At 45.0% G+C, this 27,988-nt stretch overlaps 2 protein-coding genes across 19 annotated transcripts; one reads left to right on the top strand and one right to left on the bottom strand.

Moving 5' to 3' along the window:
* Positions 1–3,383: 3,383 nt before the first annotated feature.
* Positions 3,384–6,199, bottom strand: LOC109872693 (endonuclease domain-containing 1 protein). The gene is made up of 2 exons (XM_031808339.1): positions 5,878–6,199; positions 3,384–4,459 (listed from the first exon to the last, which is right to left on the bottom strand). The coding sequence occupies exons 1-2, from the start codon at positions 6,175–6,177 to the stop codon at positions 3,863–3,865; spliced, it is 897 nt and encodes a 298-aa protein (XP_031664199.1). The 5' UTR covers positions 6,178–6,199; the 3' UTR covers positions 3,384–3,862.
* An 845-nt stretch (positions 6,200–7,044) lies between these two features.
* LOC109872435 (GRB10-interacting GYF protein 1) lies at positions 7,045–27,397 on the top strand. Of its 18 annotated transcripts, none has more exons than XM_031807674.1 (26): positions 7,045–7,324; positions 9,218–9,304; positions 9,449–9,635; positions 9,857–9,921; positions 11,642–11,771; positions 12,161–12,256; positions 12,468–12,579; positions 14,567–14,681; positions 14,828–15,030; positions 15,126–15,310; positions 15,414–15,516; positions 15,613–15,768; positions 15,930–16,078; positions 16,215–16,449; positions 18,196–18,395; positions 18,687–18,784; positions 18,860–18,960; positions 19,458–19,531; positions 19,637–19,978; positions 20,297–20,472; positions 20,613–20,770; positions 20,933–21,105; positions 22,899–22,940; positions 23,082–23,190; positions 23,425–26,172; positions 26,584–27,385. In XM_031807674.1, the coding sequence occupies exons 4-25, from the start codon at positions 9,887–9,889 to the stop codon at positions 23,490–23,492; spliced, it is 3,060 nt and encodes a 1,019-aa protein (XP_031663534.1). In that variant the 5' UTR covers positions 7,045–7,324; positions 9,218–9,304; positions 9,449–9,635; positions 9,857–9,886; the 3' UTR covers positions 23,493–26,172; positions 26,584–27,385. The 18 variants fall into 18 exon arrangements, with proteins under 18 accessions (XP_031663534.1, XP_031663517.1, XP_031663529.1 ...); XM_031807657.1 differs by adding an exon at positions 11,472–11,519 and having other exon boundaries at positions 12,468–12,585; positions 15,411–15,516; positions 15,580–15,768; positions 18,196–18,362; positions 18,687–18,960; XM_031807669.1 differs by adding an exon at positions 11,472–11,519 and having other exon boundaries at positions 9,218–9,635; positions 12,468–12,585; positions 15,411–15,516; positions 15,580–15,768; positions 18,196–18,362.
* Positions 27,398–27,988: the final 591 nt, after the last annotated feature.

The following is a 27,988-nucleotide window of genomic DNA, read 5'->3' as shown; positions in this document are numbered from 1 at the left end:
CTTTCAGCACTCACCTCTCCCAAGGTCCCGTTTAAGTGGTCTCCAGTTGCAGACCAGGTGTTCTTGGACCTCAAGATAAATTCACTACCGCCCCTATCCTAATCCACCCGGATCCGTCCTGGCGGTTTGTGGTGGAGGTCGACGCTTCAGATGTCGAAGTGGGGTCTGTCCTGTCCTCTCCCATTGTCTCAACATCATGGAAAGGAATTCCGACGTGGGTAACCATGAGCTACTTGCAGTGAATATGTCATTGGAGGAGTGGAGGCACTGGTTAGAGGGGGCGGAACACCCATTCATTGTGTGGACAGATCACAAGAACCTAGAATATCTCCCTACTGCCAAGCTCCTGAACTCCAGGTAAGCTCGATGGGCCCTGCTAATCACCCATTTCAACTTCACCATCTCCTACCGCCCGGGTTCCAAGAATGTGAAGAATGGTTCCAAGAATGGGACGCACTGACATGCCTCTATAGCCCCGTTGCTACACCATCGGACACCGAGACCATCCTCCCTGTCTCTTGTCTCGCTGGGGGGGGGGAGGCAATGGCAACACTGTTATCCTTACCATGGTGGACTGGTTTTCCAAAGCCACCCATTCCATTCCTCTTCCCAAGCTACCCTCAGCCAAGGAGACGGCCCAGCTGATGGTGCAGCACTTCTTCCGGATCCATGGACTTCCAGTGGACATGGTCTCCGACCGGGATCCTCTGTTCTCGTTCCGGTTCTGGAAGGCGTTCTGCACACTAATTGGGTCGTCGGCCAGCCTGTCCTCCGGGTCTAATGGCCAGTCGGAGCGAGCCAATCAGGACTTGGAGATGACTCTTCGCTGCCTTGTCTCTGCCAACCCCACCACCTGGAGCCAGCAACTCATTTGGGTAGAGTACGCCCGCAACACCCTCCCCTGCTCAGCCGCTGGTCACACGCCTTTTGTGTGTTCCCTGGTATATCAGCCCCCGCTCTTCCCGGAGCAAGAGGTCAGCATGCCCTCGGCCCAGATGTTCGTTCGCCGCTGTTGCATATCTGGAAGAGAGCCCGGTCGGCTCTTCTCAAGACCATCTCCAGGTATTGACTACAGACGGACTGCCACCGGACCTCGGCTCCCCGTTATCGTCTCGGACAGAGGGTATGCCTGTCCACTTAGGACCTGCCCCTCCGGGTGGAGTCCCGCAAACCTTCCCCCCGTTTTATTGGCCCTTTGCCCATCTCCAAGATTCTTAGCCCTTCTGCTGTTTGTCTTCTGTTGTCCCGTACCCACTTTTCATCTGCTTAGGATTAAACCTATGTCCCACAGACCATGTTTCCAATCTGTCTGCATCTGCGTCTTATCCTGATTTCTGATACAACGGGAAAGAAGCTACAGTGTTCAGGGAAGGCTTCTATCAAACATTTAACCGGTGTAAAAGCTCAACTCCGGTCTCTGCCAAATAGGGACTTGAAATTACAAAAAATTTCCGATAGGAAAAACATAAGGTTATAACATCAAATTTGAGGAGTAGACTTACAAAAACAGCAATAAACAGTTTGACCGACCTGTGTTTTATACATCCAGGAGTAATCCACACGCCGCTCTTACCAGCATGACTGCAGGAGAGTGAAATGAAAGACATGGTAAGGTGTGCAGTTAGAATTTAAATGCCAAAGCCCAGATATGCAAAGTGAGTAAATAATGTGATAGAGGGATCCAACCATTTTGTGTGGAGTAAATGACAAGAACACGTGTTGGCTTGTTCTCTATTATCCAATCAGCATAGTCTTATGTGAACTTATGTGAATTTACTGTAACTGGTGGGGGAATAATAGAATATAGCAATTGTACCCTAACATACAAGGACTCCATTCCACACTTTACCATCTATCTAGAAGTGGCCTGCGCACAAACCCCAAAGCAGCCAGGGACACAGTAACAAATATCAGCCTGAGAGACTATCCCGTTTCTACCATTAATCTAGCAATTTAGGGGGAACTTTAGGGCGAACAGCATGAACAGGAACTTGACCAAGCATAAATGCCATAAAGACCCTGTCATCTTGGCAGAGGAGGTAGTACACTCACTAGGGAGGCTATAGACCCCTCAAAGTTAACTCCAGTTCCACAGTGTTTTTTCATTGTGCTCTTCTAATCAGGGACTGATTTAATGGGTGCAATTAATTAACAGGTAGAACAGAAAACCAGCAGGCTCCAGACCTCGTAGGCTAAGAGTTGAATATCCCTGTTATAGGCTATAGGCCAGGGATCTCCAACCCTGTTCCTGGTGAGCTACCGCCCTATAGGTTTTCACTCCAACCCTAATCCAACACACCTGATTCTAATAATTAGCTGGTTGATAAACTGAACCAGGTTAGTTACAACTGGGGTTAAAGCGAAAACCTACAGGAAGGTAGCTCTCCAAGAACAGGGTTGGAGACCCCTGCTATAGGCTAAAGGATTACATCAAATTCTTAGGCGGTGTATCACATCTTCTGCTATTCTTGAATGCTCCCTTTCATTCAATTCCTTATCACCTTCATTGGCTATCACCTATCATAACCCCACTCTCATGAAATGTACTGAGAGGACTCATTTCACTGAGCACCCTCTGTAGTATGGAACACTCATGTTGTCACGCCCTGACCTTAGAGAGCTTTTTATGTCTCCATTTTGGTTTGTTCAGGGTGTGATTTGGGTGGGAATTCTATGTTCATTTTTCTATGTTTAGTATTTCTTTGTTTTGGCCGGGTATGGTTCTCAATCAGGGATAGCTGTCTATCGTTGTCTCTGATTGGGAACCATACTTAGGTAGCCTTTCCCACCTGTGTTTTGTGGGTAGTTATTTTCTGTTTAGTGTTTTCTGCACCTGACAGAACTGTTCGTTGTAGTGTCTCACTTTGTTATTTTGTTCTAGTGTTCAGTGTTAATAAAAATCTTGAACACTTACCACGCTGCGGTCCGATCCTTCTTCATCAGACGACCATTACACATATGCTAAGCATTCTGCCAACAAGCCTCTTTTGTCTTGTCATTTCATTATTTCCTCTCTCCTCCATGTACACAGCAGTGTGTCTTGACATGGTTGGCAGACTGTAAAATGTAAAAACCTGCTCTCTAATCTATCTCTGTGGAGAACAAATGTGGCCTTCAGTGTCAGGTGAGGTTAAGTAGCAAGGCAGTGGTAATGGTAGATTAGCACAATACCACAGGCAGATAAAGCACACAGGAGATTCCATGTGGACTTTGACCAAAGACAAAGAAGAGTGAGTGATAAATGAGTGAGTGCAATCAAGGGACATTCATCAGATAGTTACAGTGTTACCTGCAATATGTGTGTTTTTGCATTTGAACCAAACATATTTCATATTGCAAAATAAGACTTTTATCTTACTAGTTGAAGAAAAGAGACAAAAAAGGAAATTGAGTGAAAGTATTTATTCATCAAGAAACAAGGGGCTTGTGCACATGATTGAACGTCATTGGAGAAAGTAGGATTTTAAAAAGCTGAGGAAGCTTTACATGCAAAAACATGTGTCAGTCAGAACTGGGATCTTTAAAAAATATATATATAAATCTGCCACGTAAAACCTTTGCTGGTTTATATGATTAACTGGTTTATAAAGGGTTTATAAGTAGGCAAACGGATTGTCAATTGCCATTACTTGGATTGCTTTAATGTATTTGTAAAATATGTTGTTTCTTGCAGGCTACATATTCGATATATGAGACGAGCGATCATGTAGGTTACTGTGATATATGCGTGCTGAGAGAAAATAATTGAAGAAGGGTGAAGCAAACTGTAAGCATTCATGTAAGACAACACATCAGATTCACCTCCTTTTTGATTACATTATAGTTTAAGTAAATTTCGCTACACATAATTGTTTGTATAGTGTCAAGTCATGTGCAGGCCATTATCAGGGGATACACAGTTATCATAGAAGATCTGAAAGGTCTTGTCCACAAAGGTGACACTCTTGAGGAAGTTCTCCAGCTGTTGAACAGACATCTCCAGCACCTCAGGCCTCTCTTTCTCATTGAGACCGTGGGCCGCGTAGGCTGGGAACTTGGTGCGCTCCTCAAAGGGCGTGTTGCGGTCGTAGTCGATGCAGCAGTAAGCTGACCACAGGTAGGTGGGAATGGCCACACGGTTAATGTTGTGGCGGCGGATCATGTTCCCTGAGGTGGTGACACCAGTGACCATGTAGGCGGTGCCGCGGCAGTAGTTGTTGAGGCGGCGGCGTATGGTGTGCTCGTGGGTCTTCCAGGGGCCGATGTTGAACTCCCGGACCTGAGGGACCACGTTGGTCAGGGTGTAGGTGGCTGCCTTGTCGTTGGAGTCAGACTGGTGCTCGTCAGGGTTTAGGTGGCCACGCTCAAAGTTCACTGTGTTGGAGTAGTCTTCCAGCACCGCTTGGGCATCCTCAAAACTGCGATGGAGGTCGCCTTGAGGAAAGGGTTGCATCTCCCCAAAATCAGACACTGTGGCGAGCTGACAGAGAGCAGAGGGTTAGTGCTCCTAGCAGAACTGGGTTCTTAGAGCTCCTAGCATAACTGGGTTCTTAGAGCTCCTAGCAGTACTGGGTTCTTCGAGCTCCTAGCAGAACCGGGTTCTTCGAGCTCCTAGCAGAACCGGGTTTTTAGAGCTCCTAGCAGAACTGGGTTCTTAGAGCTCCTAGTAGTACTGGGTTCTTAGAGCTCCTAGCAGAACTGGGTTCTTAGTGATCCTAGCAGAACTGGGTTCTTAGTGCTCCTAGCAGAACTGGGTTCTTAGAGCTCCTAGTAGTACTGGGTTCTTAGAGCTCCTAGCAGAACTGGGTTCTTAGTGTTCCTAGCAGAACTGGGTTCTTAGTGCTCCGAGCAGAACTGGGTTCTTAGAGCTCCTAGCAGAACTGGGTTCTTAGCGCTCCTAGCAGTTCTGGGTTCTTAGAGCTCCTAGCAGAACTGGGTTCTTAGCGCTCCTAGCAGTTCTGGGTTCTTAGAGCTCCTAGCAGAACTGGGTTCTTAGTGATCCTAGCAGAACTGGGTTCTTAGAGCTCCTAGCAGACCTGGGTTCTTAGTGTTCCTAGCAGAACTGGGTTCTTAGAGCTCCTAGCAGACCTGGGTTCTTAGTGTTCCTAGCAGAACTGGGTTCTTAGAGCTCCTAGCAGACCTGGGTTCTTAGTGTTCCTAGCAGAACTCGGCTAGACGAAAGCGAACATCTGTCCTTGCATACTTACTTCAAAGACCTTCGCTTGAAAAACAAGAAAAAATAGGCAATATTACGGTTTCCGTAGCAACAACATAGCCAGAACACTTCCTCAAAACAGTGTGAATAAATCTAAGATAAATCAATAAATATGTAATTCATTTAGAAGTTTTTGCCAAGGAGTTCTTAGTTTTTTATTTAACATCTAACTAAGATGTTTGGTGCAGTATTTCTCAAGTTTAAAAATATGCATTAAAACAAATCCTTTCTCGTTGAACGACATCAAACACTTAATTGAAGAATAGGGTCCATAGTTCCCAATCCTACTAGGAGTAGTACTGTAGAGCAATCACCGATGAAGGGGCATAGACTTCAACTACCAAACTTAGACCTATCTCAAGAAAATAATGTGTGTTCCCCAACAGCTGAAGAAAAACCTGCCGAAGACCAAAACATCACAAAATGTTGTCATGGTGAGCAATCTGTTTCTACTGGGAAGCATACGGTAAACTTTATGGTAAACTTTACCATATGCTTCCCAGTAGAAACAGTTTGCGCAGTGAAATTGCCGCTTTTTTCTCATTCACTATTCGTTATATTTGCACAGAGACCATCGACATCTTATTGTTGCCAATAACACACAAAAAATGATTCATCTGTAGACACAAGCACAAGGCAATGTTGCAGAGATAATGTAAGATACAGGAGTCTGTCAAAAATACCTGTGGCTCGTACATCCAGGGCACATCAACCTTTTTGGTGCCGTCAGAGCGCTTGAACGTGTAGGCAGAGTAGACGGGGATGTGATCAAAGGTGTCATACAGGGTGACAAAACGTGGCTTGCCGTTGTAGCGCTGGCAAATCTTCTTTAGTGCTTTGTTCTCAAGTCCCAGTGGTGGTGTGCCCATGTACATGAACTCGCGGCACGCAGGTGAGTAGTTCTCCTGTACCTCTGCCTCCACCATCACCAGAACTAACACCCAGGCCAACGCCTGAGCTCGCGCTATGATGCAAGAAACCATGGAGAAGAGTGCTCACGAAGTGGTGCAGTAGAAGCTGTCAGTATGCTTTTTGAAAGTCTCTCTATCTCTGTTCATAGGTAGGCTAGGCTATGCAAATCCCCTGTATTGGAATGCATATAGGCCCCACATAATAGTGATTATACTGTGTGTGTGTGTGTGTGTGTGTGTGTGTGAGAGAGAGAGAGAGAGAGAGAGAGAGAGAGAGAGAGAGAGAGAGAGAGAGAGAGAGAGAGAAAGAGAGACAGAGACAGAGAATACAGGCTATGTGCATACTGCCCACAAAATGAGGTGGAAACTGAGATGCACTTCCTAAAATTCTGCCAAATGTATAACCATATTAGAGACACATATTTCCCTCAGGTTACACGACTCCACAAAGAATTCGAAAACAAACCCGATTTTGATAAACTCCCATATCTATTGGGTGAAATAATACAATGTGCCATCACAGCAGCCAGATTTGTGACCTGTTGCCACAAGAAAAGGGCAACCAGTGAAGAACAAACACCGCTGTAAATACATCCCATATTTATGAGGATTTATTTTCCCTTTTGTGCTTTAACTACTTGCACATGGTTACATGTATATAGACATAATATATATACATGTCCATATTCCTTTGGAACCTTTGTGAGTGTAATATTTATTTTTTATTTCACTTTTGACAATAATTTATTTCACTTGCTCTGGCACTGTAAGCATATGATTCCCATGCCAATAAAGTCATTTGAACTGAATTGAGAGAGGCATGTTTATCCCACTCCAGCCCGAAAGGTGGCGGTAATCCACCATTAACTAGTTTGTCCATCGCGCGAATTCTTGACAAAAGAAAAACACAGCTGTCAAATGAAGCAAAGAGTGCGGCCATTTTTCTAAAACACAAACAAGAAGAGAAAGCGAGTTGTGAAAATATTCGCAGCGAATGTTGGTCAGAGGAAAGTATAGCTAATTAATCAAACGTTCAACAAATAGTTGAAAGGAAGTAACATTAAGATATACAGATCGTTGCGAAATACACGTATATGTTAACTGGATTTAACTAGCTACATTTCAATTTCGTAAAATTTGCAGCTACCAGCTAGCTAGGTTGTAGCTGGCTAGCTGGCTACTTGGCTGGCTAGCTAGTGCGACCAGCTTTCAACGAAAGGTGAGTGTCGAATTTGGAACAATTATGTACGGAACGTGTTCTTTTGCTGTGGAATATATTGCAATGTTTACTGCTTGGAATAATCTAACGTTCTCATTTTTCTTCATGCTGGATTGTGTCAAGATAGTTGACATTGTCCGCACACTGTGCAGCAATGTTAGCTAGTGAGGCATTCGTTAGCTTGTTTACTAACGTTAGCTAGGAAAAGGTACAGGCCAAAGCCGCGGACTAAAGTTGAGATGTAGCCTGGGCGAGACGAGTGGGCGGAGTGCTTAAAATAGGCCAATAAACGTATAAAAAGGGGTTCAAGAACCCCCACGTGCAGGAACGCCCTGACTTGCGGGCCGCAATCACGATACTCAGTGGAGTTGAGTGTTGAGACGACTACATCGACTCGGTATCAGTCCATACTTGCAAAAATGTCAATTCTACCTATGTTCGTCCTGTTTTCTTTCGGTTCTGCAATCTGTCGTTTTTGATAACTTAATTCTGTGACCTGTGTCAAATTGCACCGTGCAATGACCGGGCTGATCCTTTGGCGTTAACAATGGCTCCCTTTGCCGGAGTTTGTCTAAAATGCTCATTTAAAACAATCAAACTATAGATTGCAGCATCCGAAGAATTAAAAAAAAAAATATATATATATAGGTACACACGACAGAATGGATTTTTGTTTTTACACGTATCAACTGATAAACTTGATAGTAGTAGGAGGTAGGCTTCACTCAGCCAAAACTCATCGCCTCGCCACTCAACTCCATTGAGCATCGCGTAGTATGGGATGCGCATTTGAAGTAATTTCCCTATTCAAATAATATCAGGAAATTGCTTAGTCGAAAAACACGATAAAAAAAGAATCAACTCTGTTTAAACTTGTTTGTTGCATAGCAGCGGGGGGTTGGGTATAATTTGTGGAACGTTTCAACAGGAGTCTGTTCCAAAATCTTTGTAAATAACACTGTTGCCATCAAACGCATACAAAGTTGTATAGCGGCAGAATATGATGCCATGTAGGGAGTGGGCAATTTTGTTTAGTTTATCACTCACCACATTTATTCCGAAAATATCTGTCATTACTTAAGAATAAACTACGTGGTGAGTTGATGCCTATTCGACAGATAGTTAACTAGGTGAATTGATCATGCTACTTTGAATGCATTGTTTGTTGGCATCCTTGTTGTTTACAAAGTTTTTGGAACAGATTCCTATTGGAACGTAACACAAATTATACCTACCCAGCAGCGGGAATTGGCAGGGACCTGCCTGTGGTGTGTGCATGGGAGAGAGGAAAAGTAGCCACTGTCTCGAGCTAGTTAGACAAACTTGAAAATGTCATAGGTTGTCTATCATCCCACCTGGCAGTGCCTGTCTTTAATGTATCAATTCTAAATAAAAATGCTTTAAATAGCCAGGTGTTGGCTAGTTGAACTCCATTCAGATTAAACACGTGTTGGTTACTGGTTGTAGCCTACTCCTTCTCATTTAGCTGACTTAATTCCATCATTTACATTTTAACATTGATTAGTTATTTCACACTTTACATTGCTACACATGGAGCCGCTGGCTGTGGTGTCAACATCAAGCTACATGGGTGAAACCTGTGTAGGCTCTACGGTATGTCTTTTTATGGGGCGCAGGTCACAACTAACTGCGTAGTTGCTAGCCTTTATCTAAGCAAGGAGAAATGTACTGCACATTTGTGGTCACGTTGTACGAATGGTCAATGAAATGTATGTGACTAAAGTGAAAACCCTTCTCAGTTATAATAATCCTCTCTACCTTTCTGCAGATTTGGTCAGTATTCTTTGGATGCTGAACACTCAATTTGCCATTTGTGAACACTGAATTGAATATCTTGTTCTCTCTTTCGCTCGCTCTCTGTTGTTTCCCCAGGTGTTTGGAGGAAAGGGAAGGTTAATAGACCCTGAGGAAATAACCAAGCAGTAGGACAGTGAGAACTGGAAGGAATAATACATGCCGGTGAAGATGACACTTGTCTCTCCCTGTGCAGCCGCTGTTCTTCACAATATTGCTTCATAGTCATTATTATGATCAACTTCAATGTTGATGTAATTACTGGTGCTCTTTGTCCATGAAAATTTAGTTTTCGTTTATTTTTGATAGCTGTCACGTTTGGCCTCCTCCGTCACCTCACCCAACTCCTTTCCCTGAGCTTGGCAGCTATTTGCTCAGCATATCAGATTTGTGTGGTCTGAACAATCCCACTCTAAACCACTGCACACTGAAGAACCAAGTAGCCTTTAACTCCCTCATCGAATCTGGACAAAACTGGTCCAGTCCTCTGGACAAGGTTAGAGCGCTACTCACTCCGTAAAATTGCCCAGACACATTGTGAGAACGTTGTCATTGATGTGGATGTTGGGGATGTGTGTTATTTGGGACAAATCTTTGAACTTTGTAGTACAAGATATATAGTATTTTATTACTCCTGAAGTGGACAGTTGATTGTATGATTATGATGTGGCTCAGTGTCGTGATATGGTCTGACTGACACCCATGTTGTGCCAACAGAAGCCTTGAGCTCCAGTTGAAGAGAGGAGTATGACTGCTGAAACACTTAACTTCGGCCCAGAATGGTGACGCATCTCTTCCTTCTCTAACGTAGTCATTCTTTTTTCCTCCCTGCTTACCTTCCTAGCCCATAAATAACTCTTGTTTTTCATTGACTTGATCTTATGTCAGTAAATTAAAGTGCATCTTCACTATTTTAGGCCCCCCCTTACTCCCTGTCTTTCACATCTCTCCTCCCTGTTACTCCCCGTCCTTCACATCTCTCCTCCCTGTTACTCCCCGTCCTTCACGTCTCCTCCCTGTTACTCCCCGTCCTTCGCGTCTCCTCCCTGTTACTCCCCGTCCTTCGCGTCTCCTCCCTGTTACTCCCCGTCCTTCGCGTCTCCTCCCTGTTACTCCCCGTCCTTCACGTCTCCTCCCCGTTACTCCCCTTCTTTCACGTCTGTCCTCCCCGTTCTTCATGTCCCCTCCCTGTTCTTCACGTCTCCTCCCCGTTACTCCCCGTCATTCACCTCTCCTCCCTGTTACTCCCCGCCTTCACGTCTCCTTCACGTCTGTCCTCCCCGTTACTCCCCTTCTTTCACGTCTGTCCTCCGTCTTTCACGTCTGTCCTCCCCGTCCTTCACGTCTCCTCCCCGTTACTCCCCGTCCTTCACGTCTGCCCTCCCCGTTACTCCCCGTCCTTCACGTCTGCCCTCCCCGTCCTTCACGTCTGCCCTCCCCATCCTTCACGTCTGCCCTCCCCGTTACTCCCCATCCTTCACGTCTGCCCTCCCCGTTACTCCCCGTCCTTCACGTCTGCCCTCCCCGTTACTCCCCGTCCTTCACGTCTGCCCTCCCCGTCCTTCACGTCTGCCCTCCCCGTTACTCCCCGTCCTTCACGTCTGCCCTCCCCGTTACTCCCCGTCCTTCACGTCTGCCCTCCCCGTTACTCCCCTTCTTTCACGTCTGTCCTCCGTCTTTCACGTCTGTCCTCCCCGTCCTTCACGTCTCCTCCCCGTTACTCCCCGTCCTTCACGTCTCCTCCCCGTCCTTCACGTCTGCCCTCCCCGTTACTCCCCGTCCTTCACGTCTGCCCTCCCTGTTACTCCCCGTCCTTCACGTTTGCCCTCCCCGTTACTCCCCTTCTTTCACGTCTGTCCTCCGTCTTTCACGTCTGTCCTCCCCGTCCTTCACATCTCCTCCCCGTTACTCCCCGTCTTTCACTTCTCTCCTCCCTCCTTTCTTCCTCATTTACTCCTTCTCAACACCAGCGAACACACTGCATTTTTTCCTTCCCCATTTTCTCCTTCCCCATTGTCTTGTTTTCAGAGTGAGTGAATGACCTGTCATTTTAAATTTTAGAATGTAAAGAAAAGAGAAATCCATTTTGTTTTCAACTTGTATATATTGAACTAAAATAATAGGATGCCTCCAGTTCTCCTTGAGAAATGCCTCACTCGGGATGTTTTTGCAACTTGGACTTCTCATCCCTCCAATCATTCAATAGAACACCACAAACATAAATTCTTGCTATGTTGCCAACTCGACATATCCAGATTGTACTAAAAGCTAATCCTCACCCGTGGTGTATTGTGTACTGTATTTTCATTTTGCTCCTGCTTGTTGCCCTTAGTTGTCTAGGGGAAGATAATGGGCGATGCATATCCAACCTAAACTTGAGGTGAAGATAAATAAATGGATATGCTCATACACATGGCCCAGTACTATTATGTCAGTAATAATGATTGCATTTGAAGTGTTATTGATGCATGGATTGTACTTATGGTGATTTCTTGTCCCCAGGCTCCGTGCACTATCCAGAGGGGGGAGTGTGACGTCCCCCCCTCCTTCTCCAGCCATGCCAAAGTCCAAGCTGGCTGATTACCGCTATGGCCGCGAGGAGATGCTAGCACTTTATATAAAAGATAACAAGGTGAGCTTATGTACAGTAATGTGTGATTCACTCTTTTATAATGAAGATTCCAATACAGGTGTTTATATTAAAGATTGCTGGCTGGCTAGGACTAATGGACATGAAGTAGTGCTGCGACGATGCCAGTATTCCGAAAAAAAATTATATGGCAAAAAGGACAACACGAAGCAGACAACTCTTTGGTCTTTAAAAACCTGCTCTATGCAAAATATTGTGCTTAAACTTGGAAAATGTGCCTCTGGATGACCACGTCTGTTTCCCACAATAGGGCTGTTTTCTTGGAAGTTAAGTCCGCTTCGTGTTTTGTTTGCTTGCCACAATACTAACGAGTGTCACGAATCTGGTATCGTCCCAGCCCTCGTATGAAGTAAAGCAAACTGTGTTGTCAGCCCCCAGAGGACATGCAGGATAAGGAGTTTGCTGCTATCATGCAGGATGAGCCTGTGCAGCCTTTGGCCCTGGAGCCTCTAACTGAGGAGGAGCAGGTGAGACTGCAGGAGATATAGGAGCTGTTAGTGAGTCAGAGGTTCACCGCTTTGATGCACTGAAGCATTTGGCCAGGATCAACTCTCTCAAATCTCAGCTTTTAGATGCTACTTTTACCCACAATATGCTAATCAGATCCTGCTTCACTGTAGGTTGACAAAACGTCATTCAGCGTTAACGTCATCCACCCTCCTGCCTTTTGTCCTGCAGAGAAACTTCTCCATGTCTGTGAACAGTGTGGCTGTGCTGAGGCTGATGGGAAAGGGAGGCGGGGCTGCCCCTGTAGGCGTGTCTAGGGGCCGTGGAGGATGCATCAGAGGAGGTAGAGGTCAGTCACCACCTGGATTGATCAGGACGGTGCAACTCTACATATAGAAATGTATTCACTAACCAGCAGATCAGACCTGCTTACTTACAGCTGCGCTAGGGTCGGACAGGCTTCTTGTGTAGAATTAAACACTGTGGCGCCGGTGCGAGATATGGCTCGGAAAACGCACCTCGATCCAGGGATGAGAAATGCATTGTACTCTGAATTGTCCCATTAACCTCTACGGGACTGGTGCCCCTAAACTGTGACGGTTGTTACTAACTTGCACTAATGTGACTAGAATGTTGTATGGAACAGCCAACTTTCCGGGACTTAGACATGTCTTTTATGTGGGCAGAAAGCTTAAATTCTTGTTAATCCAACTGCAGTGTCCAATTAACAGTTGCTATTACAGCGAAAAAAATACCATGCTATTGTTTGAGGAGAGTGAACAACAACTTTTATCAAGGTGACTTGTTTGACCCATTCACCTCAGAAGGTAAATTATGTACTTCAATAATCTTGCTCTGATTTGTCATCCAGAGGGTCCCGGAGATAAATTGTATGATAGTTTTGTTTGATAAAATACAATTTTATGTTTAAATGTAGGAACTGGGGTCTACAGTTTGACCCCACGGCCGTCTCTGGCTCCACATCCGGCCATCTAGATGTGTATAAGCTAATGATCCATCATGTATGACATTCCTGGGAGTGTGTAAACTTAAATGTTTTATTACCATAGCGTTTTTGTATGTTCTCTATACTTATGTACTTGCAAATGTATCAATTGACCAATTCGGCACATTTGGGGAAAATTCCTGGCAGACTTGGTACAAAGTATCGTGTAGTAATGTAATCTGGATCAGTCTGACACTTTGCACACACACTGCTGTCTGCAGTCCAAAATCTAAATTACTCCTCTTGCATTTCAATGATTAAAAAAACAAAAACATACGCATGTTTTTTGTTTTGTAATATATTTGACCAGATCTGTTATATTCTCCTACATTAATTTCACATTGCCACAAACTTCAGTGTTTCCTTTCAAATGGTATCAAGAAATCAAATCAAATTTTATTTGTCACAATACACATGGTTAGCAAAATGCTTGTGCTTCTAGTTCCGACAATGCAGTAATAACCAACTAGTAATCTAACCTAACAATTCCAAAACTACTACCTTATACACACACACGTGTAAAGGGATAAAGAATATGTACATAAAGATATATGAATGAGTGGTGGTACAGAACAGCATAGGCGAGATGCTCTAGATGGTATAGAGTACAGTATATACATATGAGATGAGTAATGTAGGGTCTGTAAACATATTAAGTGGCATTGTTTAAAGTGGCCAGTGATACATTTTTTACACCCATTTCCATCAATTTCCATTATTAAAGTGAGCTGGAGTTGAGTCAGTGTGTTGGCAGCAGCCACTCAATGTTACTGGTGGCTGTTTAAACAGTCTGATGGCCTTGAACATACATGCATGTCCTTGCTACAGGCAGTTAGATTTGGGTCATTTTAGGCAAAAATGGAAAAAAGGGGTACGAATCTCTTGCAGTCGTTCAATGTCGGTGTTTGTTTATTTGGGAAATTGCCCTTTTCGTTCTAATGCTTGGTAGCAGAAGCCACAGCAGTCATTTTGGAAAAGAACGTGTCAGCCAATCATCTCCTTTGTTGTTCAATGCGACATGGCATTCCATAATGGCTGCTGTGGCTATTGCTAACTAGCATGAGTATGAAAAGGGCAGTTTAACTAGCCGTTCGATCTCCTCAGTTTAACAGTTGGGATAATAGGCAACTTGGAGTACAGCGCATTTCTCATTCTTGGATTGAGATACGTTTTCTGCGCCATATCTCACGCCGGCTCTGCGGTTTCTTTATCTACACAGGAACCCCGTCCGACCCTAGTGGAGCTGTAAGCAAGCAGGTCAGATCTGCTGGCTATGTATTCTCCTGCTGAATGTGCCCTAGAATGTATTTATGTGTTTGGGTAGGGAGAGGGAGAGGTGAAGGTGCGTTCTACCAAAGAGTTCCTGGAGGTCCTGATGAAGGAGAGGTGGGCTTCGGTCGTGGCCGGGAAATGCTCCGCAGCCAAAGCTGGGATGACCGGTAGGCTCATCGTCCTAAACTACACTGCCCTCACCCCCAGATGGTTATCATTCAATCATATTGATGGCTATTGTGTATTTTTAGTTTTCCATATTCTACACTCAAGGTGTTAGACTATCCCGTTAACTGGTCTTTCCTTCTGTCAGAGCTGAGAGGCCAAGGTTTGAGAAGCCAATCAGGTGTGCTGAAGTAGTGCGTCCAGGGTTCGAAGAGGCGGGGCCTCCGGGTAGGAAGGACTCCTGGCGTGCTGACAGCGACAACTGGCGTACCCTCCGAGAGGAGGAGGAAGAGGCAGCAGCAGCAGGAGGAGAGCAGCCGGCTTGGAGAGTTGCAGGATCCCGCCGGGATGGTACATACACGCATATAACCACTCATACACCCTCTACCCAGAATGCATTTGTGCATGTTTCCCGATGTCTGATGGAGACTACCTCAACAACACAGATGGAGGTCCTCGTTCTGCAGGCTGGCGTGATCGTGGCGGCCGGAGGAAGTTTGAGTTTGAATTCCGTGACGGCGAGGGCCCCCGCAGGGAATCCGACAGGGACGGCCTTCCTGAGTGGTGCACCGACGAGGAGGATGGAGAGATGGGAACCTTTGACTCCTCTGGGGCCTTCATGTGCATCAAGGTGCGTGTCTGTTGGCCTGCTGTCATATCTGTCTGTGTTTGTCCGTGTGTGTATTTGCATGTTATTTGTACGTCTATTCTGAGCCTCGTGCTTGTCTTAGCAGAAAGACTGTAAGGACACCATCACTGAAGAGGATCTGGAGTTTGAAGCTCTGGAGGAAGAGGAGGAGAATGATCAGGGAGGCAAGGACAACAACGCTGACAGAGGTTAGACTGGATGCTTTCCCTGGCTTTAGTATAGCAATTAACAGATATTTTATGCATTTATAGAAGACCTCTTGTCCTTCTACTCCTTTCGTCTAGATGAATGTGAAGCAGCAGGTGAGGGAGAAGATGAGTACAAGACTCCTTCTCCTCCTGCCATCTCTGGCTCTCCACCCTCAGACCCTCTTCCTGCTCCCTGTGCCACACAGGCACCCATCTCCCATCCCACCAAAACAAACTATGTGCCCGCTGAAGGTAAATATTGATTTACTGATGTTGTGAAGCATCTTCACTGTGTTGTGTGTGCATCAGTTGGTATCTGCTCCAGAAGATGTTTCACCTGTATGATCAGTCGTGGCCCTATTACAGTAGTACATGTCTCATCCTCTCTACCCCTGTTCTCTCTGGTCTCATAGGCTGCCCACTTCCAGGGAGTGGTGCCCAGCTCAGCCCAGACCCCCCCTCCACCACCACTTCCAGCCTGATTCCTCCTCCCTCCGGATCTCTCCTCCCCTCAACAGGGGGAGAAGCAGAGGAGGACGAGGGCATGAAGCACCTGCAACAGGTACGAGGCGGGTTGCAGTACCCTATAAATTTGATTGGACGTTCAATACCGGATCTATTGTCAGGCATATGATTACGCTTGTATACTGGGGGAATGTGTGTGATGTAAATGTTCATATTTATTTACTCCCTTGTAGGAGGCTGAAAAGATGGTGGCCTCACTGCAGGACACGTCCCTTGAGGAGGAGTGTTTCACTCAAGCACTACAGGAGAGCCACACAATCACCTCTCACTCTCACACACACCCAGCCCCACACTCTCACACACACGCCGCTGGACACACACACTCGACCCATAGGGACTGTGCCCTGCCCCTCTCCCACGAGGCAGCCATGAAGTGGTTCTACAAGGATCCCCAGGGAGAGGTCCAAGGTAGATATATACATTTTTAGATATACAGTGGGGCAAAAAAGTATTTAGTCAGCCACCAATTGTGCAAGTTTTCCCACTTAAAAATATGAGAGGCCTGTAATTTTCATCATAGGTACACTTCAACTATGACAGACAAAATGAGAGAAAAAATCCAGAAAATCACATAGTAGATTTTTTATGAATTTATTAGCAAATTATGGAGGAAAATAAGTATTTGGTCAATAACAAAAGTTTATCTCAATACTTTGTTATATACCCTTTGTTGGCAATGAGAAGTCACGTTTTCTGTAAGTCCTCACAAGATTTTCACACACTGTTGCTGGTATTTTGGCCCATTCCTCCATGCAGATCTCCTCTAGAGCAGTGATGTTTTGGGGCTGTTGCTGGGCAACACGGACTTTCAACTCCCTCCAAGGATTTTCTATGGGGTTGAGATCTGGAGACTGGCTAGGCCACTCCAGGACCTTGAAATGCTTCATACGAAGCCACTCCTTCGTTGCCCAGGTGGTGTGTTTGGGATTATTGTCATGCTGAAAGACCCAGCCACGTTTCATCTTCAATGCCCTTGCTGATGGAAGGAGGTTTTCACTCAAAATCTCACGATACATGGCCCCATTCTTTCCTTTACGTGGATCAGTTGTCCTGGTCCCTTTGCAGAAAAACTGCCCCAAAGCATGATGTTTCCACCCCCATGCTTCACAGTAGGTATGGTGTTTTTTGGATGCAACTCGGCATTCTTTGTCCTCCAAACACGACAAATGTTTACAAAAATTCGATTTTGGTTTCACCTGACCATATGACATTCTCCCAATCTTCTTCTGGATCATCCAAATGCTCTCTAGCAAACTTCAGACGGGCCTGGACATATACTGGCTTAAGCAGGGGGACACGTCTGGCACTGCAGGATTTGAGTCCCTGGCGGTGTAGTGTGTTACTGATGGTAGGCTTTGTTACTTTTGTTCCAGGTCTCTGCAGGTCATTCACTAGGTCCCCCCGTGTGGTTCTGGGATTTTTGCTCACCGTTCTTGTGATCATTTTGACCCCACGGGGTGAGATCTTGCGTGGAGCCCCAGATCGAGGGAGATTATCAGTGGTCTTGTATGTCTTCCATTTCCTAATAATTGCTTCCACAGTTGATTTCTTCAAACCAAGCTGCTTACCTATTGCAGATTCAGTCTTCCCAGCCTGGTGCAGGTCTACAATTTTGTTTCTGGTGTCCTTTGACAGCTCTTTGGTCTTGGCCATAGTGGAGTTTGGAGTGTGACTGTTTGAGGTTGTGGACAGGTGTCTTTTATACTGATAACAAGTTCAAACAGGTGCCATTAATACAGGTAACAAGTGGAGGACAGAGGAGCCTCTTAAAGAAGAAGTTACAGGTCTGTGAGAGCCAGAAATCTTGCTTGTTTGTAGGTGACCAAATACTTATTTTCCACCATAATTTGCAAATAAATTCATAAAAAATCCTACAATGTGATTTTCTGGATTTTTTTTCTCATTTTCTGTCATAGTTGAAGTGTAGCTATGATGAAAATTACAGGCCTCATCTTTTTAAGTGGGAGAACTTGCACAACTGGTGGCTGACTAAATACTTTTTTGCCCCACTGTATATGTGCGCGCGCACACATTCAGTGATTTATAAAAACATTTTTTTACATATCACTACTTATTGCTTATAATATCTTACAGATACTTTATCACATTGTCATCTTGTTTTGTCATAACCATGTCTTCCCTCCCCCGGATCAGGTCCTTTCTCCACGGTGGAGATGTGTGAGTGGTTCCAGGCCGGCTACTTCACCATGACCCTGCTGGTAAAGAGGGGTTGTGATGAGGGCTTCCAACCCCTGGGTGACGTCATCAAAATGTGGGGCCGTGTGCCCTTCTCCCCCGGCCCCTCCCCCCCGCCCCTCCTGGTGAGACAGCCCCCACCATCTCGGGGGTCCTCTGTGAGTCAACGAGCACATGTCTGTCTGGGTGTTTCTTGTTTCTGTTCACTGGTTGGTTGGCTAATCCAAGTACTGCAAAGGCACAGATACTTGACTGTGGTAAACTTATTTTCTGCAAGGAATTTATAGCAGTGTACCTCAGTGGCCGAGGCAAAATCTACTGAAGAGCTCTCCTGTAGCTCTAACATGTCTATCAGAGCAGATAATCAGTAGCAGAGTGGTGTGCTTGGGTGTTGTCTGGAACTGTGGTACGGTCAGTATGGTAACCCTGTTGGTCATGTTATTCTCTAGGGCAATATGGACCAGGAGCTGCTTAAGAAACATTTGGAGCAGGCAGCCACTGCAGCTCTATACCAGCAACTACAGATGCGGTTCCAGCACATGAACAGGTACACACACACACACACACACACACACACACACACACACAATTTATGTGAGTGTACTAATGTGTGTATTTGCAGGAGTGGAGATTCTAGCATGATGCCCTCGATGAACAGGTCCATGTCAGTACCTGATAATGGGTCCATGTGGGACATGCATACCTCGGCCTCCCAGCAGTCAGGTACTGAAGAGGAACACGGTGCATCTTCCCTGCTTCACATACACCTTTATATAAGCACACTTTATGCAGATGCGGTCAAATATATATCGGAACACATGATTTGCTTTTTCCTCTAGAATAAGTTTGAATTAAACTTTTTTTTGTGTTCAAGCATATTTGATTTACAAATGCACAGGATAAAAACAAAAATCGAATCTCATGTGACGATTTTGAACTTAAAGTGGCCTGGGTAAAATGCTAAATTGTAATTAATTTTGTTGGAGGTAAGTGATTCTCAGCAGGTGTAGTTTATCCTACTTGTAGTAATTGGCAGGTGCCTAAATGGTATAAAAAAAATTGCCATTCAACCAGTTTTGAAGCGAATATTCTGCTCAACGCACTCAATATTTCATATCCCCCCACACTGATGCACCTCAGCTATAAATATATTTATTCACACAGATGTCCTTGTACATATTGTCATTGTATGGCAGTAATGTGTTTGTGGCCCTTTCTAGGTGGTGAGGCCAACCTATGGGACTTAACCATGAGTCATTCCACTCAGGGGCCATCTCTGGAGCAGCTACAGAAGGTAACGTCTTCCTTTCATTTTCTCTCGGTCTCCCTGTCTCTCTCTGTCTGACTCTCTTTCTCGCTCGCTCTCTCTCTCTCTGTGTGTTCATCTGCTGTACCGCAGCTCCAGGACCGGCGTGAGGCTGAACTCAGGGCCAAGCGAGAGGAGGAGGAGCGCAAGCGGCAGGTTGAGAAGAGGAGGCAGCAGGAGGAACAGAAGAGGCGTGATGAGGAGGAGCTGTACAGGCGTAAGCAGCAGTGTCGGCAGCAGCAGGAGCTGATCATGAAGCTGCTACAGCAGGCCCAGCCCGGGGCACCAGGGTGTGTCTCTGGGTCAGGGTGGAGCGGCTCCCAGGCCTCAGCCCTCTCCAAACAAGGCAAGAGCCTCGGCCTGCTGGAGCTGGAGACCGAAAGGCTGCTCAAACAGCAGGCCCAGCACCAGAGGGCCCAGCATCAGAGAGACAGGGTGAGGAGACGCACACAACCCCAAAACCTTTGCACGGGCTGTCCTGTCAAGTCTATTCCATTTCAAAGCAGGGATTAATTGACACACTAGTAGTTTCCTGAGAAGAAATGTGTAATCTGAGGATATTTATTACAATGCCCATATGAATAAATTACATTTTATTTCCGTGTCAAATCGCCCGTTGGCAAACCATTCCCTTATGGGATTAATTGACACAAACAAACGTAACAATAATTCACTGATCATTCAGTCATAATTCTTGTGGTGCTCTCTGCAGTGTGAACACTGACAGATGTTCCTCTGTTCTCTCTACCCCAGCATGGAGGCTTGTCTATGGGCCAGTGGGGTGAGGGGTCTGTGGGCATGTGGTCTGGTGGGGGCATGGAGCCCAAAGGCAGCTCTGGAGGGATGGGTGTCTGGGAGGAGGCTGTGAAGAACCAAAACAGCCTCCGCAATATGGGCATGAAGAACAGCCGCAGCAGCCCATCTCTCAGGTACTCCTCCCTGTGTGCACGCTCACGCTGTGTGCATGCGTCTGTTCAAAGCCTCGCGTTAGCATTTTGTGTGCATGTAAACTGTTCGAAGGCCTGCGTTTCTGTATGTGCGTAATGGTTGCTTCCGTGTCCCCCTGCAGTGAGCAGTACATGCTGAGGAAGAAGCGTACAGAGGAGGAGGACAAGCTGCTGAAACTGCTGCAGGGCATGAAGCCCCAGGATGGCTTCACCACCTGGTGTGAACAGATGCTACACGCACTCAACACCTCCGCTAACAACTCCTCCTCCTCACTGGACGGTAACGAACGCACTCCTTTCCTACATCACTGGATCTGTCAAATATGTCTTCACTGACCTTCACACCTACACAAACATCTCCTTAGTTGCCTGACTCCAGCACTTGGCCTTTCTCTTTCCCCCTGGGGTTAAGTGTAAATGTCTGTTGTCGTCCTCTGAGCAGTGGCAACCATCGTGGCCTACCTGAAGGAGGTGGAGTCTCCCTACGAGGTCCATGACTTTATCCGCTCCTACCTGGGCGACACCATGGAAGCCAAAGAGTTCGCCAAGCAGTTCCTGGAGCGCCGAGCCAAACAGAAAGCCAACCACCAGAGACAACAACAGCAGCAACAACAGGTGTGTGTTGTATGTATTCTGAACAAAAATATAAAGTGTTGATTTGAAAGTCCAACATTGGTTCTCAAGTAACACGAGGCTGAAAATACCTGGCATGGGCTCTCAGATCCTCAAAAAGTTACAGAGGGTAGGTGCTACCCAGTACATCACTGTAGCTGAGCTCCATGCCATCCAGACCCACTGGTATAGAGGTCATCATAGGCTGTTCTCTTTGCGATCGCACGACAAGCGGTAGAGATGCACCAAGTCTGAAACCAACAGGACCCTAAACAGCATCTACCCCCAAGCCATACGACTGCATTGACCCCTTTTCGAACAACCTTTTTTGACTCGTCACATATACTGCTGCTACTGTTTACTATCTGTCACTTTATTCCTAGTTATACTGAACACAAATTTAAAACGCAACATGTAAAGTGTTGGTCCCATGTTTTATGAGATGAAATAAAAGATCCCATATACACAATAAGCTTGTTTCTCTCAAATGTTGTGAACAAATGTTTACATCCCTGTTAGTAAGCATTTAGCCTTTGCCAAGATAATCCACCTACCTGACAGGTGTGGCATATCAAGAAGTTGATTAAACAGCATGCCCAGTACACTGGTGCACCTTGTGCAGGGGGCAATAGGCCACTCTAAAATGTGCAGTTTTGCCACAGATGTCTCAAGTTGAGGGAGCGTGCAATTGGCATGCTGACTGCAGGAATGTCCACCAGAGCTGTGGCCAGAGAATTTAATGTTCATTTTTCTACCATAAGCAACCTTTGGCAGTATGTTCAACTGGTCTCACAACCACAGACCATGTGTAACCATGCCAGCCCAGGACCGCCACATCCGGATTCATCACCTGCAGGATCATCTGAGACCAGCCACACAGCTGACGAAACTGTGGGTTTGCGCATGCAAAGAATTTCTGCACAAACTGTCAGAAACCATCTCAAGGAATCTCATCTGTGTGCTCGTCGTCCTCACCAGTGTCTTGACCTGACTGCAGTTCGGTGTTGCAACTGGCTTCAGAGGACAAATACTCACCTACAATGACCACTGGCATGCTGGAGAAGTGTGTTCTTCACGGATGAATCCCGGTTTCAACTGTACCGGGCAGATGGCGTCGTGTGGGCGAGCGGTTTGCTGATGTCAACATTGTAAACTCTGCCCCATGGTGGGGTTATGCTATGTGCCGCCATAAGCTATGGACAACGAAAACGATTGCATTTTATAAATGGAAATTTGAATTCAGAGATACCGTGACGAGATTCTGAGGCCCATTCATCCGCGGCCATCACCTCATGTTTCAGCATCAAAATCCACGGCCCAATGTCGCAAGGATTTAAACACAATTCCTGGAAGCTGAAAATGTCCCAATTCTTTCATGGCCTTCATATACTCACCAGACTTGTCACCCCGTTGAGCATGTTTGGGATGCTCTGGATCGACGTGTACATCGGCGTGTTCCAGTTCCTGACAATATCCAGCAACTTTGCACAGTCATTGAGGAATGGGACAACGGTCCACAGGCCACAATCAACAGCCTGATCAACTATGCGAAGGAGATGTTGTGCTGCATGAGGCAAATGGTGGTCACACCAGACACCTTAGATATATATTTTTTATCTGTTGGTCAGATGCATATGTTTATTCCCAGTCATGTGAAATCCATAGATTATGGCCTAATTAATTTCAATTGACTGATTTCCTTATATGAACTGTAAATTGTTGCATTTCTATTTTGTTCTGTGGTTGTGTATGTGTAGAAGAGCTTATCAGTAACCACCATCCCTTTCCCTCACCAGCTATCAAAGGAAGTTTCAGGGCTGTCCAACTTTCCTATCCAGGTAGGCTCTGTCCTCAGTTCATGACCATTTGGTCATCAACATGCATTTGTTTTCTTGATGTAATCACATCTATACTCTTCTCATGCTCTACACCACTTATTTGATTGAGCAAAATCCCTGTTATGTCCTCTCCCTATGTAGTCCATGTTCCAGGCAGCCCAGATGGGAAAGGGAGGAATGTATGACAGTCAGGCTGCAAAGATGAAGAAGAAACAGACCATGATGCTTCACTCTGACCCTAGCATCTTAGGTATTCAGACACTCAGTCAATAATAATAATAATAATAATAATAATAATACCCACAGTACATTTATTAAATGTCTCAGCACAGTAAAAAGTAAACTCTACATGGAGTTGAAGTATTGTGTATTAGTGTGTGTGTGTATACCGGTAACCTGGGAGAGGGTAACTTTCCAACTGAAAAGTAGTAGATTCCATATTAGTTGTGGATATAGAGATGAACTGTGGTGTTTTGTCCTGTAGGATATTCATTCCTGAGCGCTGGGGACAGGATGAACCTGGGTGAGATGGAAACAGTGGAGGATTATTGATCCACAGCATCTACCTGAATCCACCTGAGGCCTTACACCTGGATTAAAACACACACTGACACACACACAAACACTCACCTACACCCACACAGACAATGATGAATGTGCACTGCTGAGCTACTTTGCCCCCTCATAGATGAGGACTTGGAAAAGTAGTGTTTTCTCTCTCATCTCTGTGTGTGTGGGGGGAGGGGGGGTGCAGAGGAGTACCCTCCTGCACTTCTTACAGTTAAGCACCTTAAACTAATGCACTTTATCACGAGGTTTCAATATTTGAAATGAAGTTTTGCCAGTTTGTTTTCTTGTTTTTAGGATGCAAAATGTGCATATTGTGTCTACAATATGAATACACACATGTAGATGTGTGTGTGTGTGCAAACATACCTAAGTAAGGAACTGGAGGTTACATCTCCAATAATAATGTCGGGTGATGAGGATTTCTTTTGGAAAGTATATACATTTTTTTTTTTTTTTAAAGTTTTTATATAAAATGTAAAGCTATAACAAATTGCATTTTATTAAGAAAAAAACTTGAAGGTTTGCACTTAGATAAACAAAACTAGTTGTAGATAAGTAGTGGAAGAAAACGTTTCTTTGAATGCTGGTGGGTTTGTGTGGTCGACTTAAAGCCTGCACAATTTTTATTGCTTACAGAGATGCATAAAAAGGCCATGTTTTTACTTTGTTCCATGAAACTTTTTTACTTTGAAGAATGTATGCAATGTGTGCCCATGTCAGATGTATATGAGTGATTGGTAGCCAATGAATGTGTATATTTTGTACATGGAATCTCTAAGCGAGAGTGGAGAGGGCTCTTTTCAACCAATCTTTCACCAGCTCCTCATCCCCTAAATGACTTCATGAAGGTCTTTTGCTTTGGTGTCCAGTTACCCGACTGGCCGTCTGTGTTTTTGTCATTGGTGCATTGCTGCCCTCATTCTCCATGGTGAGTCACGACGGTCCATGGGCTCTGATTCGCTGATACAACTGTGAAAACAGATCTTATGATTCAAGGCAGATTTCCGAGGTGTATTTTACTGCAGTTAAGTCACTCTCTCTCGTTTAAAGAACCATAAAGTTCTGTTTAATCATTCTCTTCCTTGTGGTTATGAGAGTTGGTAAGACCAGAGAAGTCCCTTGCATTTTCCAAGGGGATCTATTTGCCTTTAACGACATGTCAGTGTTGAGGTCTTGCTTTCCTGCTTCCAGGCAGTTTTGCAGACGATTGCCACTGCGTATGTTAACCCTAGTATTGATAGCTAGAGTCCTGTCTTTTTTTTGCTTCTTGAATAGAATGTCAGTTTTTAAACAAAGTGAAAGTATTTGGACTTGATATGGAGCACTTTTGATGCTGCTACACTATTGTATTTTTATATTGTTTTATTCTTTTTTGCCTCTATATGGTAATTATTTTTACTTATAAAAAAAAAAAATATGGGTGTGGAAATGAATGTATTCCAAAAAACTGAAATGTACAACAGTGCATTGAGATGAAGCCAGACTTTAAACAAATCTTTTGGAGCTAATGAGTAGAGTTGTGCTGAAGAAGTATTAGAATCCCAGAAGATGAGCAACTGTAAATGAAACCAAGGTGGACGCGGCTGAACACTGCCTTCTCTTACTGCTCTCTGAGAAACACATCCTAATAAGATGAAGACATCTGTCCACCGCCATGTTGTCGTCCTCGATACAACACACACGGGGAACTAGCATGGGAAATGTAGCAGTAGTGTTTTTTTTTTTTTTTTTTAAGAGATTGGTCTCCTTTTATCTTAGAATGTCTGGGTTGTTACTATTCATGAATGGGCTCTTGCTTTTCCTCATTGCCTAAATCTTGTGACAATTTAGTTTTTGAAGATGTGAGCAGAGGAATGATCGGTACGTCATCAGCAAACTGAAACGGTCTTCGCTTTAACCGGTCTGGATTATATTTTTAATGGAAAAAGCCCCCCCCCCCCCCCCCAAGGAGAATGGATATTATTTTTGGGGAGCTGTGATAATGTAATATGTGGCTATCATTTGATGCCATGGGTTGGAGTGAGATGGAGAGAACCTGAGATGGGCAGAGAGGAGTCAAAAATCAGACTCCTTTCGCGCTCTCTCCTTGTACCTCCAACAGAGACTTGTTCATCAGGCCGGCCTCCTGCGTCCTTGCCCTAGCTGATTTCCCCCCCCCCCCCCCCCTTTTTACAAAATGCTGTGCTACGTGTCTCATGGGGTCTGGCATGCTGGGATCATGTGACTGGAGGCCTCCTGATGTTAAATGGACTTCTAACGAGAATTATTGAATGTTCTAGAAAATAAACTACTAAAATGGGGAGACATTTTTTTTACACAGGCCTACAATTGGATCCATTGAAATCCAAAACTACTGGACAATGGACTCATTGGTACGGGTGGGGTCAGTCGTGAAGCTTGTTCATCTTGTGCTTTTGTTGGGTCTAGTTGAACATTTATCAAATCACAGAGCCGAGTGTTGGGAGATGGACAGGTTTGTTGACTGAGTATGCCCCGTCTCGTTGTATTTACTCTCTCTTACTGGACAGTATTCCTCAAGGATTGCCTTTCCCTCGGCATTCGCCACAAGAAAAGACAACATTGAGGACGACCTTGACACAGAAGATCAGATTCTTCAGTGTTGCAGAACGATGCTGCGCTGACCACCAGAGATTCACAGAAGGCAAGTTAACGAGGTGACCATCTGTTTTTAGAAAGGGGCTCACTGGGGAAAATGTACGTTCTTTGTTACAGGTGTACTTTTTGTCGACTTTCTAGGTTACTATCTACCTGAAGTCCCACGTAGGACAGGTTGCGACACGGGGGAACTACATAAATTATTTGACTAGAGATCCTATTTAATAGGTTTGCTGTACCAATTGTCGTGATAGGTATTCAGTGGAGAGTTGGGTAATTAATAGGTTCTTCAGGATATGTGTCCATTTTAATGAGTTTGGACATCTAGGTATGTCTGGACAGCCCCTCGGTTCCTCATGCTATACCCAGGGGTTCTGGGATGTAATAGTTTATGAATCTATTATGATCAGGTTTCTAGTGTTTAATCATCCTCGTCTTAATAGTGTTGTTTCTGCAGGATACCTCATGGACACCACCACCTCATTGCTCTGTCCATGTAGCGGCCTCTCTGCTGGACGACTGTCTGCGGTGTATTGGCGGCCGAGGCCTGTGTGCTCTCATACCCTGTTGGACTGGATCACAGCTGGACATGGGATGGTCTCAGAGGGGAGCAGACGGTAGAGGAGAGCCTCCCAGAAACCAGCTTTGTCCCAGTCCTGGGCTGAGGGTGAGATGGAACCCAGCTGACTACGGTCTCAACCAGGAGTTAACACACACCTTGTGAACATGGACTCAAAATGACTGAACATATACAACTATGCTCATGGCCTGTTACTCACACACACACACACACATCTGGTTGGCAAGTTTCAACTCCTGGATATAAATAGTCAATGATTAATTCCTCTTTACTCATTTTTGTTTGGTTATTTGAAACTTTTTTTGGTTTTACTTGCCTTAAATGTACAGAATTAAATTGCCCATGTGTGATGTCCCCTTCCCCACCATCCCTAAGTAATGCTTGACCTGGTGAAGTGTATCTAAGGATTTCTGGCGTTGGGTTGTTTTGGGACAAAATTTGCCCTTCTGAGCAGTAAAATTGCAGTAATTGGGATTAAAGTGAGTGCTGTAAAAATGTAAATATAATGTTAAAGCTATTAGAGGAATGTCTCTCATGCAGAATTGGTTCATTAGTTTTGGGGGAAATGTTATGGGATTTGACTCTTCTGCTACTCTACCACAGCAGCATTTGAGATGGGGGGGGTTGTGTATATAGTTTTCCTTTTGAATAGACGTGTTACAGAATAAATAAACTGTGTGGAATGCAATATGAATGTGTTGTCATAACTTCGCTATTACATATTGTTTTAGAGGGAAGACCGACTACTCCCGACGATTCCACATGTTGAATTGCCACTGTTCGTCGACGCTCACCTGTGATCTACTGCGCACGTCCGACGTTCTTGGTGGTCGGTCTTACCTCTTACGTATTACCAAAGACTGTACAATATGTGATATTACACTGCCTGCGGTTTTACATGTTGCCCACGTGGGGGCATGGTAGGTTCAGATTTGTTGTCCTATACTCTGCACTCTACTCCGCTCTCTTTTCTGCTTTTCCAATCATGAAACTACTAGAAATTAGTTGCTGAATTGTTATATTATAAATTAATAGCATCTGTTACAGAATAACGGCTGGGGGAGCTACAAGCTTGTTACTGCACATCTGGCATTTCTTAACCAACATTTGACACGACATCTGCCACAATATTCGGGGCAAAATATGTTGGTTATAGGCTACATGTCATTTCACTGTTCCTTGGCCACTGTCGGTATTAGACAATCTGAAGTCGACCCGTCGCTGCCATAATGGCGAAAGGAGGATATACATTATGTGGGAAGTTGTTCCAATTCGTGTTATA

This window comes from Oncorhynchus kisutch, linkage group LG28, assembly GCF_002021735.2.
Source record: "Oncorhynchus kisutch isolate 150728-3 linkage group LG28, Okis_V2, whole genome shotgun sequence".
NCBI lineage: Eukaryota > Metazoa > Chordata > Actinopteri > Salmoniformes > Salmonidae > Oncorhynchus > Oncorhynchus kisutch.
The sequence above is the reverse complement of the archived record's forward strand: the minus strand, read 5'-3'. Positions and strand labels throughout refer to the sequence as shown.